This window comes from Melopsittacus undulatus, chromosome 1 (genome assembly GCF_012275295.1).
Source record: "Melopsittacus undulatus isolate bMelUnd1 chromosome 1, bMelUnd1.mat.Z, whole genome shotgun sequence".
Lineage (NCBI taxonomy): Eukaryota > Metazoa > Chordata > Aves > Psittaciformes > Psittaculidae > Melopsittacus > Melopsittacus undulatus.
This window is the reverse complement of record NC_047527.1, coordinates 108,393,667-108,410,701: the sequence shown is the minus strand read 5'-3', so window position 1 is coordinate 108,410,701 and position 17,035 is coordinate 108,393,667. Positions and strand designations below refer to the sequence as shown.

Here is a 17,035-nt window from a genome sequence, read left to right as displayed (position 1 = left end):
GGGACTTTAGTTATAGGACAAGGGGAAATGGGTTTAAACTTAAACAGGGGAAGTTCAGGATAGCTACAATGAAGTTCTTTACTGTGAGGGTAGTGAGATACTGGAACAGGCTGCCCAAAGAAGCTCCATCCCTGGCAGTATTAAGGCTGGGCTGGACAGAGTCTTGGGTGACATGGTCTAGTGTGAGGTATCCCTGCCCATAGCAGGGGTTTGCAACTAGATGATCTTGAGGTCCTTTCCAAATCTAACCATTTTATGACTGAGCAACACTGTAAGTCTTGTATACATTCACATCGTACTCCAGATAAACAACTTTTCCCAATGTTTTGGTATCTACAAATAATCCCACATATAAAAATTAACCACCAGTCTATCTTTTTGTAAGTGAACAAATACCTGTAAGGGAAAAATACCTGTAAGGGAATGGACAAGCTCGGAAGTCTCTACGTCATACAGATTTGCTGTTCTATCCCATGATGCTGTCACAGCTTGCTTCCCCCCAACAAGCCAGTCAGCTGCTATGACCACTCCTTGGTGGCTTTTCAGTGAAGTTAATGGGGCTCTGACAGTGGGACAATCACTAGAAACATCTCCATCTCCATCAGGTTCATCTTTATCTGAGAACTCAACTTCATCCTCTCCAGACATCTGCTATAAAATGCAAGAGGGGAAAAAAGAAAAATGGATTTAGAATAAAAGGAAAAGAATGTCCCTTAAGCTACATTTAACAATGTAAATGCTTCCCAATCCCCTTAATGCCAATATGAGTAACTTAATTCTATAGAATCTAGCCTATTGAGGTACTCACTTTCAAAAACTTAGTTGGAGGAACAAGCAAGTTAAACACAGTTTCTGAACTGTTTAGCTCGGAGTATCTATCCCTGTTATTATCTGGTATGTCCTTACTCTATTATCTGATAAGTCCTTACTCTATCATGCTTGAGTTTCACTGCAGCACATTTACCAAGGGACTTTTTTTCCTTTCCATATTTAAGGGTAAGAAGCATTTAATAGGGTATTGACTATTTTAATCTCTGGGAAGACAATCATTTACAGATGTATTTTTATCCATTAGAATCAAAATCATGACATCAACATTTGTCCACTTGTCAATACAGAGTCATCATGCAGTGCTGATGTAAACTGAATGAAAATAAATTCTTTTGCTAACCATGAAGCATCACTCTCTGAACCCTATTTTGCCTGTGCAAGACAAATACACTTCGCTTTCATCATATCTGGGTGTAAAAAAGATAACACTGGTACTGCTCTTTCAAAGCAGAAATACCAAATCAAATAAACTGAAGCAAACATTTTGCATTCAGAAATCTACCTCGTATTACCCAACCATCTCCTGGCCCTGCCTGGCTTGCTGTGAAGTTTCTGCTATAAACCGTATTTGTCTTCCCAATTTAGTAAGGGTGCTTTTAAGTCAAAAAAGCATTTGACAGTCTATAAAATAGAAGTACTGACTAAATAAAAGCCTGGGGATGACAATATCAGACAGTGTAATGAGTGCTGGCAAGAGTCAAATTAGAAATCAGTAAATTAAATAAATGTCAAAATGACATGTCTTTACCATCAGTTTTCAATTCAAACCAACTATAGCTAATACAAGTGCCTCAGTAAGTTAAGCTACAAAAATCTATCTTAAGAATTTAATTATTATTTATTATTTGAATTATTACCAAAAATGTTAACTTGAGAGTTCATGTACTTACACATTATCTTGAACAAAAAGTAAATTACTTGTAGCTGCATATCCTACTCTGCACCACAGATCTTTGAAAACATGAAGTGAGTCTGTTTTTGAAAGAAAGGCTGAAATCTATTAAACTAAAGCCTTAAAATCCCGCTTTTTGCAATCCTGAAATTATGTAATTTTTAATTTTGTATAAATCTAACATTCAGCCTTATCATAAAACCTGTAGCTGATGAAAGTGCTGTGCAATTAGTACAGTTGCAGCAACTTGATTGCTTACATTGCAGTCTGCAGTTGGCTGAGGTGTAGGCAACTGTATTAAGTATCTCCAGATGTGAGCTGTCTGGTCTCCAGATGCTGCACAGGGGGTAGAGAGGTTCAAGTAAAAAAAGAGAGAGAATAAATAAGAGCATTTCCTTCAGCCAGTTCCTCACCCAGCACACTATGAGCCCACTCATTCAACAGCTGAACAACTTGTTCAGAAGGATGCTGTGAGGAACAGTATCAAAAGCCTTACTAAAGTCCAGAAAAACTACATCCACCATCTTCCCTTCATCCACTTGGTGGATAGCCCTACCATAGAAGGACATGAGATTACCTAAGGAGGACTTTCCCTTTGTGAACCCATGCTGACTGTACCTGATGACTGCATTATTCTTTAAATGCCTTTCAACAGCACCCAGTGTAGTCTTCTCCATAATTTTTCCAGGAACTGAGGTTGGACTAACAGCTCTGTAGCCCGTGTTCTCTTTCACACCCTTCTAGTAAACTGTAATACCATTGTCTGGCTTCCAGTCAGCAGGGGCCTCCCCAGACTCCTAAGACCATTGGTAGAAGATCAAGAGGGGTCCTGCCATAACATCCACTAGCTCCTTCAGAACTCTGAGATGAATCCCATCAGGTCCCAGGGATTTGCAAACATTCAGCTGACATATGATGCTAAGTGTCTGTTTTGGAGCAGGTAAGTACAAAATACGATACAGCAACCACAGATGGAAAGATCTAGCTCTGATTTTTTATGTCTTGAAATATAAAAACAATTCAGTCAGCAAGGACACTGACAAAACAGTAGGAAGAGGGGCTACAACTCAAAAGATGCTAGTGAATTACATGTATATTTTCATCATTATTAACATACTTAGCATATGAAAAAAACTTCACATACCTGTAAGAGCCACTTGCTCAGTTGGATGAAACTTTATGGAATTTACTGTGGGGAAAAAAAAAGTTTTAAGTAAGTATACTAAAATAATTATTTTGTAATGTTTCAGCATCGAAACGATTGAAAAAAAGAATCAAGAAGTCTTTGATTTTAAGTAATTTTTTGTAGTACAGCAAACTCTTAGGTGAGATGAAGCACAATGGTATTCTGAGTACGTAAACCCAAGTAGTATCAAGAAACTTGATAGTACTTAGTATCAAATATTGTATCAATATCCACTAATACTACTTAGTATTGTATAATCAACTGTAGCTGATTGATTATACAATAATTGTTGATTATACAATACATACTTTCTAGCAAGTTATTTCCTGAATCTATTACAAGCATTGCTTGTTACAGAGGATAAACAAGTCACACTCAATCGTGTGTAAGCTGACAGGAAATAATGCTTTGGACTTCCATAAAGAGAATTCAAGTACTCATAACTATTTCTAACATCCCAAAAACTTGCTGTATATGACCATCAACTTTCTGATTATTACTTAAGATTGCAAGAACAAATACCTAAAAACCTAATGCAAATAATACAAATCAGACTTCAGTCCTGCAACCACATGTAATCAAAACATTGTTTTAAAACAGTCCTGCAAGAATTCTACCACCCTATTCATTTTTTATTTCAGTGCATAAGATTTAATTACTTTTCATTACTAAGCAAAATTCCCAAGTTTCTCTTCAGCAGTTCTTCAAGAAAGAACTTGGAAATCATTTCCATCCATCATGCAAGGAAAAAAAATGCTGATGCTGTCAGTAGAGCATGGTGTAATGACTCTAAAGAGATATCCAAATTGTTCACACTGAACTAACTCAACAGTGCACCAACTGCTGGCACCCAACACCTTTGATCCATTTCTAATCAACTGTCAGACCTAAACAAGTTTTACTAAATGAAAAAATACATTATTTTAAATATAACTTACAGAAATGTATATTTTTAAATTAATTATAAGGTATGCAGAATTTATATAAATTTATACATAATAAATTAGTTTACACACAACTGTTTTAAATACAGGTTAGAGCTTTTATTATTTTCATGGTTAGCCAAATAGAAATTACAAAATACCAAACTATCAGCATTAAAATCCAAGTGATTGGAGTTTTTTAAACTACTTTATGGAAGATAAAGGCACCCCCTTCATGCAGCAAACAACATGAGGTATCTGAACAAACTGAAGTGTGACCTGTTGTTTCTATGCACCTATCTGTTGCTATCTTTGTGTTGTAGGAACTAGAAGTCATATAGTAGGAAAAAGTAGAACTCATGGTGGAAATAGCTGGCTACTCTCTGGAGAACTTATTCTATTTGTATTTTTGCCACAGAGTTCATGTGATGTGCTAGCTGAGTTACTTAACCAAACATATCACTGAGGGCATTATGGATCACCTAGTGACCACTCAACTCAAGTGATCACTCAGAATGCTCAAATCTCTTCCCTGCTGGTGTATAAAATCCTATACTGCAACTCTTTATGAAAAAGAAGGGGGCTAATGAAGTGCTTGTCAAATTTGATATCAAAATTGAAGACAAACATCAAAAACTCTCACTGCAGTGCACCTCTCTACCCAAGGAGGGGTTTAAAAACACTGTCTCCGTAATATTCATACCAAGACAGAGACAAACAAATGCTTATATCAGTTAACTGCTTTCAAAATAAGATTTTAGTATTATGCAACAAATTTTATATGGGATCACGTATTAAACAAAGAAGTGCAAATAGATGCTCACCCAGCATCTGTATTTTGTATACCAAAAATAACACAGACCCTACAAATCAGCTAATTTCTGATGATATAAGCTTCTCTTGCTCTGCATATGCATGAGACCTCAATGAGTTCTGACATTTAATTTCTGAGCATCGTAACTATGCCTGTGTACTTCCTAACATGGACCTGTTTATTCATTTAGCATTTACAGAACTGTCTTACTACGCCTCTCCAAGAATCACATTACAAAACATTCCCTGTATGAAGATTAGTGGAACTTCACAACTGACTTGTTAATGGTGTTGGCAAACCTGCAAGTGAAACTGCGATAAACATTTTTGTAGTTGTCTAAAACACATTTCCCCCTCCCACACTCCATTTCCAGTTTTCACAACATGCCCTCATCTTACCTGATCCAACATGACCTACATACTTGACAAGGCACTTCCCTGTTTCTATGCTCCACAACAAAGCAGTGTGATCTAGAAAGATTAAAAAGCAGCTGTAAATATTGTTACAAACGAATCAGTTAAAAGTGAAAAGCATACAACAAAGTTATCTTCAAATGTAGAGCATAACATATGAAATAGATTTCAAATGTAGGACAGCCAAATCCTCTTGATTACAGCCTCATATATATGAAATACACAAGCTTCCTATCATTATGACTTAATACACAATTCCCCAAAAAAAGTAAAGGTGCTGTCCCAGTTGGATTAATTTGCAGTAAGTATTCCAAGGCAAATTCTACTTTTGATATATTTGCTAACTTGGTTATATACTTATGTATAATGTTTCAACTGTGCATCATGAGATTCAGAAAAAACAAGGAAATCATTCAGTGATAAAGTCAGGCAGTCATTAAAAAAAGAGTTCTAACCACAGACTATTTACTTTCTGCGTAGAAATCATAGAATCATAGAATAGTTAGGGTTGATACTGTCACTTCATAAGTCACTGCAGAGCACAATGAAAACTTACTTAAAAAGGAATTCACTCCAAATGCCAAATATTTGTAACTGGGAAGAACCTTAATGTTGAAGTGGAAAATTACTGTTTCCAAGTTAAACTGGATGTCCCACACAAAGACAAAATGTGGACACATAAAAATTATTAACAGCTCAGTTTATGAAGCAGAGGTTTTGGGTCCATAATATTTATGTCCAGTAAGTGTTCAGATTCTGTTCCAGTTTCAAAAGACTGTCACTTCAAACTGACCAATTCTAACTGGTTATGGTTTATCTCCCTAGTAATTTTACAAAACCACACAAAGCCTCTAGGAAGCATTTTGGGATCCTAATAGATCTAGCAAATTATTCATTAGTACCTATACCCTCTGAAGTGGGAAGGAAGGAATGTAGTAAAGTTAGTAAGAACTGAAAATTAAGATTTGTAGCTGCCTCTACATCCTTAGGCAAAAGCCAGATGAATATAATAATACAAGAACATGAAAAGTACAACAAAGTCTACAGCATATGTAAAACAAATGCTAAACAATATTATGACAGAAAGTCTGTTCAGTTCCCCAACCCACCCACTGCACCATCCAACAGGCTGCAGCTGACCTTCAGGGAAGTGAACTGGCACATACTTTAAAAAGATTAACAAGGATGCCTGAACCTTCTAAAGATTAAATGCCCTTCAAGGAAACTCCAATTTTAGAATTTTTCAGCTACTTAATTTCTTTAAATCGACTCTTTCAGTGTGGAGTTTAAGTATTCAAGAATGCTTCGGATCTATATTTGATACAGCTTAGGGACTAAAACAGAATTTTCTAAAGATTCAAGTAACATAAAACTTTACCAGCAGATGCAGTTCCCAACACCACTGGTTGAGTTTTCGCAACACTGACATCCCAAATACCATCCCTGTGGCCAATATATTCCTTTACCAGTTGACAGATTGCCCTTGATGTTGTAGTTTTAAAACTGGATACAATCTGAAATAGCAGAAAGATCAACATATTTTTCTACATTGACTCAAGATTAAGTCATTATCTCACAAACACAAAAAGATACTTTTTTCATAATAATTCTTCAGTGTCCTGACAGTTCACTATTGTCAAAAAATTGACATTTGATGGCAGGAAAGTGAGCTTGGATGCAAACATACCTATTCATTTTTAATTTTTTTTCCTCTTTTTTTTTCTTCATAACAGCCCCCTTTTTAAAGAATGCAAGATAAAATATTCTGTCCTACAATATCACAACCTCCCTAGAGTAGTAACTTACACAAATGCAGTATGTACTTCCCCTTCAAGCTAGGTAAATAATTATAATTTTAAAAAATAAAAATTGAAAGAAAATTTTTAAAATTTTAAAACCTCCACCAAAACACAAAACCTTCCTTGCTTATTTCCAAACCAGTACACCTGATAACTTCAAGATGGACCACGTTATCTGGTGCAACGCCTTTGCAAAAATGTACTTATTACATAATTCCAGTAAAATCCTGAAACATTCCCACTTAAAAACACTTTTTTCTTCAAAACTGCACAAAATTAATCAAATCAAACATTAACCTGAGAGCATCAGATGACAGTTTATTTGGGTAACAGTTTGGATTTTTTTCTTAAAGATATGTCAAACTCATCTAAAAATCTGATAAGCACATTCTCTCAAAGCCAATGCTATTAGGGGAGAACAGAGAAGACTCATTAAATCCAAATTTGTATGTGTGTAATACCGCATGAAAGGAAAAAAGTCTAGCTAAACCAGTAAACTACAAGGCACTATAGTATAGGAAGGCTGAAAAGACTCAGTATCTACAGAAAGGAACTGAATTGCAGAAATTCTACTACATTTTCAGATAAAGGGGAGTGCAATATTAAAACAAACAAATAACTTGTCTCTGAAAGTGTTCCAGCAAGACAACAAATCAAGAATGGTGAAAAATAACTTCAAAAAGCAAAACCACTTTAAAGCTATCCCATTTTTAGCCCACAAGTCTTGAAGTTTATAACTGTTCTTTGAGAAAGACTAGCTGTAAAGGTTTATTAAAACCAAAACAAAGAGACAAGTACAATTTATCACTGTTCTCTTCTGCATGCAATTATGGGCAGGTATCTATCTGACCAGTTAAGTCAAAACCTTTAAATGCTTCAACAGAAATCACATTAAGACTTATCTAAAGCTTGGTAAAAAATAGAAAATTAATTAAGTCTACATTTCAGATACAATAAACTAAGGTTAAAATCCCATTCGTTTTTGGTATCAAAAGAGAAGGTCTTAAGCATACCATTAAAGCAAATTACTTCCAAAAAGGTTTTTAAAAGTTCAAGAATATCTGCAAGCGCATTCCAAATCCTAAGCATGTCAACTTTCCAGTGCTGAAATGATAATGCCCTACCTGAATTCCAAATTAACAGCTAATATGCATTTGGGTTGCACAGCAGCAGAAGGACCAATCATTAAGGACTCATTGAAAAGAAAATGGGTTAATGGTAAAGGTTGTTAGTTCAGCCATACTGCAGAGTTTCAGAGGCTTCAAGTATAATCCTACAGATGCAACTTGCACATTGAATACAGTCCTTAAACTTGATGGAGTCATGTAGGAGAAGTGGAACAGCAGAATTATGTAAGCAGTTAAGGACTTAATATAGCGCTCAGCTCAAATTCCAAAGTGGAAGCTTTTCAGCTTTCAATCCCACACTTGAACTATGCTTGTGTTCTGTCTTCCTAGTGCTGAGTCAAACCCTCATGCAAAAGTTCTTTAGGAGAAACTATCCTGTACTCATCAACAAGCACAGATTTTCTGAAACTGCTGGACAAGGGTTTCACTGATCATTTAATGGCAAGGCTGTATAACTCCTTTTGGAGTATTTGCTTTCTTTTTTGCTGTTTCTCATTTCACATACCAACAACTGGATAAAGCAGAGAGCGCCTGAATTAATTCCCCATTCCTTAACCATACATTAACAATTTTCCATGACAGAAAAGGGAATACTTCAATAACATGCAACTTGATAAAAAGAGGCCTCTGTACTGCAGATGCAGATTCCTGCATCTACAAACAACTACAGTTAAATTACAGAATCTTGTCCATTAATGTACACAAAACCTTATTTTTAGAGTACCAAGCACTTAATCTACTCTGTCTCTTCAGGGTTTGAGCACTGATCAATAACCCCTGCTGCTAAATGCATCATATTCCGATATGATTTTTGCCAACTTTATATTTGGACTCCTAATTCAACTAAGAGATGAAAAGTATCCAGGTGTAGGAATTTTCTATGAAGGACATGAATTAAGCATATTTACCACAGCATTTTTCCAAGAAAATGAACAGACTGCTTTAGTCTCAGCATGTTTTACCAATATTAAAGGAGTCAAGAATCAGATTCTCATTATAACAAACAAATATTGAAAGCTCTTTTCAGAATAAACCTAACCCGTATGTTGGCAACCAGAAAAATGTAACTATGTGCAATTACACAATACAATTGGTTTGTAAAACATAACTCTCTTCTCATTTACAATAGGGAAAAAGGGCAAAATTTCAAAAAGTGACTTTTGACAAGTTTTAAATTAGACATAGAGTAACAGTATATAAGGATTCACTGAAAAGAGAAGTTACAATCCACTACCCCACTGAGTTTGGAACACAACCCATTTTTGGTGAACAGCACTGTTCACTCAATGCTCATAAAAAATATAGACAAGAATTTTGAAGCTGTTGAACTCGTAAAACTCTTCAAATGTCATTTTCCCAGATAGGGTATCATGGAACTCTTAACTGTATCCAGTCAGGATATAGATAGTAACTTTGTTTGTTCAAAACTTAGTTATAGACTTTTCTGACTTTTGGCTATAATCTCTTTGTGAGTCAAGAGACAAAGGTTGCAGCTTTAACACTTCTAATTTATAACTACATAGCAGGTGTACTAATATTTTATGTCCCTATTAGTATCATGTTGCCCCTGTTCAGTGGTCTCATTAAAGAAGCTGTAAGTCATAAACTCCTAATCAAGAGATGTATGTCTATGAATCAAATTGGCAAGAATAAAAAGAAAGTTTGAAAAGCAATAAAACAAAAAGGAGAGCAACTAAAACATAGTAACTTAAATCTATTTAGTGATACTAATCTTTACTCTTAAATTTTCAGACTACTTAACAGATGGTATTTCAAAGACACCTGCAGTCATTCCATAACCACACATTAGCCTGCAATACCAGTCACCACAGAGCTTCCTATACACGCCAAATCCCATTATGGTTTCCTCACATTTCATTTACACTTATTAATGTATCACAAGATGAGCGTGAAGTAGGGCAAAAAGAGCAGCAGGTTAACGCTCTTTGAAAACTGAAAAAGGGGAAAGAAAAAGGAAAAACATATCAGACAGATGCAGACAAGCAAAATGAAAAACATCAGAATGGTTTACTCTGCTAAGAGACCAAGCAAAAAAAAACCAACAAACCCAAGATAACTAGCTAACTAACTTGCAAGGCTTGCAATGTAAAAGAAACAAACCATTTTAGACTCACAGCTAAAATTAAAAACCCAAACACAACTGTCCCACAACCTATAAGAGTACATATACAGATGCCTACTTAAATCCCCATTTCAACTGCAATGCCCAAATGCTTATTCAAAACTTTGCTACCTACAAAGTTCTTTATTTCCCTCTTGAAACTGAATTTTTTAACTCTCTTTCCAAAAAAATGTAATCCCACATACACACATGAGCACACCCTCTCCCCTCCAACATGCAAAAACAGGTGAGCAATTAGTGTAAAATGTCATATGGTGCGGCTGAAGTAATGGGTAATTGATGAATCCAAGATAAACATACTGTTCCTCAAGAGGCAGATTTACTCCAAGAACAGCACTGCTCAGCTAAAAGAAACTACAATTTACAACTTAAAGACAGCCATGTTAGTCTCATGAGTACACACTGATGAGCAGAGATTTAATTTAACTCATACCTTGCTAGTAGATGCCTTGTAAGTTGTCTTCAATTTCTGAGAAAGCTGACTGGTACTATGACTAGCTGTTGAGGCAAATTCAAAGGAAGATATTTCAAACACAGCATTAGCTTTTTTGTGTAAGTAAATGGTATTAATTCCCTTCAATAAAATTTGAAGTTTTGGCCAAAGTACAAATATGATTAATTAAAAAAACTGGCTTAGGATTCTTCGTGGTTCTCTTACCTTTTGCCTTCAGTTGTCCTTTGCTCAGTTCAGCTCCATCAACTGTCTGTCCTTCAGCTGCTAGACGCTCATTCAGTGTATCAATCTCTCTACGTACTAACAAAACCAAAAATTCATATTAATCCCAAAAATTAAGTGTTATTAGCAACACCATTAACACACTATTTGGCAATTGCTATGGTTAGTAAGTAATCTAACTTTATGCTAAGGACAGCAAAAAAGATCAACTGTGATTTTATAAAAGCAAGTCTCACCAAGACATAAACCAAGACTCATGCTGAATTTTCCAGACATCAACCTTGACCCAGATTCCAGGGAAATATTGGCAGTTTTTAATTACTAACAAATGAGGCTAAGGATTAACAAAATTGCTTCTGTGAAATACATGGCACATCTGTATTGAATTAAATCTAACACAAGACAGAAAACTTGCAACATCATAAAATTTTAGCCACAGAATTAGTATGTCATTAACAAAGATTTTATTAATCACAGAACAGCTTTCTCTCCTGAATCCCTATCTACTATTAGGAGTTTCAATAAGACAACATGATGCAGCAAATTTATATATTAAATACTTTGAAATACACTAAAAACATGTAGAATGACAAACACATTATATATTCACCTGTTTTACAAACACTAAATATGATCAAAATATTTTCATGGCACATTGGACAAAACATGTGTTTGTAACAAGAAAATGCTTTTCTGTCATTTATTTCTAACTCTCACCAGTGCCATTTCAATACAAGACAAAGTGATGGCACAGCTAAAACAAATCAAGTACTCATAAAAGATTGCCAGTGCCTGGGCTGGTTTAAGGTTGCTCAACCTCATTTTATAATGAACATTTTTGGTGGCATGGTTTCTTCTCAAAATCTGGGCTGATACTCTTTCAAGTGTTTTCCTCAGCTGAATTCTTATTGACAGGCTTTAACCAAGCAGTTCTTGAGGACAAGTCTAGGCCTGTCTTTCCACAAATTCTTAGCACTTTCTTAAAGAAGTTATTCACTCCCAGGCTTTGAAATGTGGGAGAATGGGACACATCAGGAGTATGACTCCTGCCATTTCTGAGAAATTCACTGAAGTCTCAGTTCTCCACACCAGAAAAGTCAGTTTACGCTTCCATATCACATCCAAGTGCTTGAAATAAGTAAAGCAAGATTCTCTTTGCTGTCCCCCTAGTCACATAAACCTAAACTTTTATAAAACACACACAATATAAGAAGAAGTAAACAAAGAGACAGGCTTGTAGTAACAGATGACTGAAACAAACAAGCGTGGCAGATACATGAGCTACCTGAAAACATTAGGGCTGAAGCCTGGAAGGGATCAGAAAAGGAAGAAACTAGAATCAGTTGATATAAAGGAAAGGGAGTATAGGAAAAGCCAGAGAGGAAAAACCTGAGATTCTCTCTGTACAGTACCTACAACACTAGTGTAGGAATTAGACCAAGAACAAAAAAATAACATACTTGAGAATCAGAAGAGAAAAATTTAGACTGTCCGGGGGGGTGGGAAAGAGATCACAAAAGCCAGGAGTGAACTAGAACTGAGAGGTGAAAGAAGATGAAGAAACAGAAATGGAACGGGAAGAAAGCAATGATACAGAAAATTCACCACTTGTTTTCTGACAAACATCTTTGAAGGTTGGAGAGGGAGGCCTGCTACCAGCCAACTTCTCAGCAGGAGGCTGAGAACTCAGTTGTGCAAATTGTCACTAAAAAATAGGTAGTGCTGATGTAGCCTTTAACCAACACAATCTCAGGTTTTAAGAGAATAAAAAATGAGCACATTTTCAAAAAGACCGCAAGAGCATTTTTTTAACATGAGTGTTTGGTTTAGCTGTGGGAACAGATTAGGTGTGGAAAAGAAACTGACGTGGAGCCAAATCAGGCAGTTTCCACAATGCAAAAGCCAAGCCACGCAACACAGCTTCCAAAATCCAGCAAGGACAATTGAGCAGAGGCTTTACCATATGACTGCCTGTGTTACTTACTTTGGATCTTCTATGACATCACCTTGGATCACATTACCATACGACTGCACTGTCATTAAACAAACAATATTTTTTGCAGATAATACGTGGAATGTTTATCTGTGTGCTCCACTTCAACATTCATGATACTGTTGAGGTGCTGGTTATGCAATGTACTAAGCAGAATGATCCAAACCCACCACATTTCACACTTTTTCAAGTAAGACATTTTCCAGTTTTATTTAACAATATTCCATCGTTAAAATTAAGCTTGCAAATACGCAACAAAGCCACAACCTTCACTGGCTGAACAGAGCTGACAGATTAACATGGTATATGCCAGAGCCTATAATGACAAGGAGACAGCCACTTTCTTTGCCTAAGATTCGAGGAGGATGACACACATTAGTTCCCACTTCTTCTATCAAATGGCTAAGAAAGTGATGTTTCTGAAAAAAATATAAACTCCATCTTTGGCTAAAAGTTCAAAACAGTTCTTAAGCTCCTCACAGAAAAGCCACACTAAGTACACTACAGTATCCAAGGTTAAGTATCTCAGCATTACTATATACTAAATTCAAACAATTCATAAGTTGCTGGAAAAAAAATACTCACATTCCAAATTTTCAATATACAGGTTTTCAAACTCCCGCTCTATTTGTCCAAAAAGTTCAAGGAGTGTATTCCGGATGGAAGATGGTAGTTTTGAATCCTAGGACACAAAATACTGGGGTTTATATATTTTTTTACATATATATTATGTATTTACACTTCAGTCTTAAACTGGTTTTAACAGTTCTCTCCGTCTCCCATCAAGAAGGGAAATTAAAACTGCTACAGTACAGAATATGAAACAAAAAGCTCTGTGCATTATAAGATTTTTCATTTGACATACTCTCTTTAACTGGACAGAATTCCAATCTCCCGTAGGGTTCTTTGACTTTAACTACTGAAAAATTATGAAAGCCAGAAACATGTACAACATATTAAAAAAAAAAAAAGCTGAAAAAATTACAATATAATGTCAAGGTGCTTCCAGTTCAACAGAAAATAATACCTTTGGCTAACAAAGTAATGCAGAAGTTGAAAATGCATTAGGTTAGGAAGTTGTAATCACAATGCACATTATTACCAAAGCTTAGGACAAACTAACCTTTTAAGAGTATTTTTAACTTCTGCCTATTTTTGCCACTATCTGTAACTGTAAAGAAAACTGCAGTTTCCAATCCCTCCCTCTCTGATACTACTGAAGCAGCTCCTCCTCACAAAGTATTTTAAAGCAAATTCAGAGAGGAGGGCTGGTGTTTTTCCTTCAGCATAATCAACATAGCAATTCAAAGGCATAAAATCAAGTACGGAATAAAGACACTAACACAGGATTTATATGATCTGAGCTCAATGCGCAGCCTGACCACAAGTTTCTGCTGGCATATTAATTAAACTTTATTCATCTGCCCATAAAACAGAGATCATCACCATATTTTCCCTGAACAAATGCATGTCATATGCAAAACAAGTAACTGCTGATTTCTGTTGGGGGTCTAGGTTCTCATTATAACAATGATTTTGTTATAGCTGTTAAGCAGATAGTTAATAAAGCAGAAAACAGCTGCCTGCAATATACTGAGAACCTAGTACTAACAAACAGTTTAAAATTGAAAACACAGTATGCTACTAAAAAATAGCAAATTAGAAAGGAGAAAATAGTCTAATAACTATAATTGATCAACTGCAAGTATAGATCAAAGAATGACCTGTCATTGCTCACCACATAAATTCTCCTAAATCTGTTCTATTATTCAGTTGCTGGTGGACCACAGTATGTAAATTGGTTTACTGCACTTATTTATCTAGGTAGGCAGCTATAAACTTTTTATAAAAGATGCTTCCACTTAACTGAGCCTTACCAAGCAATGAAAAACTTGAACTACTCCTTTGTAGTGCATCTAACCCATCATCTCAGAACTCAGAAATGCAACATCTTATTACTGCAAAAAAACCTGTAAATAATGCAGCTGTATTCAAAACCTGAGAAATTGCTATGCAAGGAAAAAAGTTACCCAGTTTCAAAATGAAATTAATATGGTAGCATGTAGACCATATTACCAATATATCAATGTTCATCTGTCAGATATACACGGAATGTGCCTATCAGCAACATATATTTTCTTTAAAGCAGAAGTTTGTAATTTCAAAATCTTGAAATCATCACTTATGAGAAAACAAGAAAATTGAGTCAGCCTCTGCCACAGAACAAAACACTATTTCGGGTTTAATAATGCTTCAGAAGAAACATTATTAGAACGGAAGTACAAATGTTAGCACAGTACAGCACCCAAATTCAAGTGACCTTCATTATCCAATCAGCAAGTTTAGTGCTGATTATAGCTTGTTATGTTCTTAAGTGTTTCAGCAAACCCAAATCAAGAGAAATTGGTTCGGTTCCTATAAACTGGAAGGAACTGGAAGGTTCCTATAAACTCCACACATAGGAGGAAGTGTGTGCATACTGTCCATAAGAGGGCAGCATGCACCTTCAATCAAATTAGCCTCTAAGCAACCAGAATTTAATCTCACATTTTGGTTCATAGCGTCGACATGGTTGTCTTCAGAAACAATTAGAAAAGTTTATAATGATCCCGATTTTATGAGTTATTTCTGAACATCAGTTTTGAAGAACAGAGCAAGAGAAACCACTAATAGCCGTGACATAGAGCATGTCTGCTTTGATCACAATTCAGTTTTGCATCAGTTTCACAGCTACTTTTAAGCTGTGGCACTGTGCTGGAAATAGTGGTACTATGCTCCTTATGCACCCCTAGGATATTCCTTTCTGCATACTCATCTACTTCTCCCTTGAGACAGTACTTTTGTTCATGAATTCACAGTCAACTAGAATGTGAAACAGATCCTAATTAAAACCAACTTGAAACAAGAGATTAAACAAGAATACTATACAAAAAAAATCCAAACCTGAAGTTACCAGAATTCTTTCCGATTCAGTTACCCAACAATTTCATACAGGAATGTTATGAAAGAAACTAAGTTATCCTACAACTTTCAAAACAGAAAAGGAGATGTTGGAAAGATTTTCAATCTACTTCTCAGAGCCTCAAAGCATAAGCAAATCTGAACCTGTCTTAGAGTAACGAGCATAGTGAAACACATCCACTTCCTTTACTCTCTTTAAAGTTAGCATTAGGTAAATTAGCTTATTAAAATACCATGTAATAATGTTATCTGTGTATCTACAAAAGTACTTATATAGATGTCGTGGTTTACAGCTCCACTGTGAAGGAGCATTAATACGCTGTACTTGTTAGAATCTGCCACTGGCAAGGTTAAAGGTCAGCAAAATTAAATAATATGATTCGTAAAATGTTTAAAACATTTACATACTACAATATAAGGCACTTGAAGTTTGATGAGAAAGACTAAAACAGCATAAAATTTTGGTTTACTACAAGAAGAGCATGCCTTAACCTCTCAGCTGCCATTCCATTCTTTTCCTGAAGTAAGGCTGTAACTAACAGCCCACATGCACGAAGTTTCCTAGCCAAGTACTTACATTCTCCAACTTCCAGATGACTACAAACAACAATTTGGGCTCTGTTAGTTCCCATAAAACTAAAACTATTAATCTACTGAACAACAGATTAAATTTAAAAAAGATTAAAAATAAGTCACAACACTGAGAAAACACAAGGTTTTCCCTTCAGAGCATCTACAAAGTCTAGAAAGTGGGGTTCCTCCTAGCCAAACACTGTTGTTATTTCAAACTACCTCTGACAAAAATAAAGTTTTGCATCACTTTTGCCAGGCCTGCATTAACGTTGTGTAGTTAATCGTTGTGTAGTTAATTTAACAATAGTTTTCACACTGATTTTTACTTATCTCTGGCAGCACTATTTCAAACATTTCCTACAGGAACCTTACCTACAGTTAATCTTGTTACAGAAACACTCCAAGTGCCTCCAGACAGCATCCACTACAGACTGACATGATTAAGAAAACTACCAAAGTTTGTGGTTGCTGTTCTTTTCCTTAAATTTAACACAGAAGATCACACCTTTATTTGAGTCAAATTTAAAGAAACCACATACCCCCCACAAAACACACACACACACAGAACCCCCACAAACATTTAAGGTAGTTCATGCCTCTGTCACACAGGCAGTACTTATTTTATGGAAAGGAATACAGAACAGTGCTCCCAGTAATACCTTCCCTATCAGAGGTGTAATAACAAATGTTTTAGTTTATTAATA

The 17,035-nt window shown here is 35.6% G+C and overlaps 1 protein-coding gene across 2 annotated transcripts in view; it reads right to left on the bottom strand.

Annotated features, from left to right (window-relative positions):
• WDR37 (WD repeat domain 37) overlaps window positions 1–17,035 on the bottom strand; it is a 42,947-nt gene that overhangs the window by 15,696 nt on the left and 10,216 nt on the right. The window contains exons 3-10 of one of the 2 annotated variants that reach the window (XM_031052568.2): window positions 13,383–13,479; window positions 10,787–10,882; window positions 10,562–10,626; window positions 6,438–6,573; window positions 5,045–5,116; window positions 2,868–2,912; window positions 1,983–2,059; window positions 414–651 (exon numbers count right to left, since the gene is read on the bottom strand). In XM_031052568.2, the coding sequence (XP_030908428.1) occupies window positions 414–651; window positions 1,983–2,059; window positions 2,868–2,912; window positions 5,045–5,116; window positions 6,438–6,573; window positions 10,562–10,626; window positions 10,787–10,882; window positions 13,383–13,479 (826 nt within the window). The remainder of the gene's footprint in view (window positions 1–413; window positions 652–1,982; window positions 2,060–2,867; window positions 2,913–5,044; window positions 5,117–6,437; window positions 6,574–10,561; window positions 10,627–10,786; window positions 10,883–13,382; window positions 13,480–17,035) is intronic. The other variant, XM_005153026.3, reaches the window with a different exon arrangement.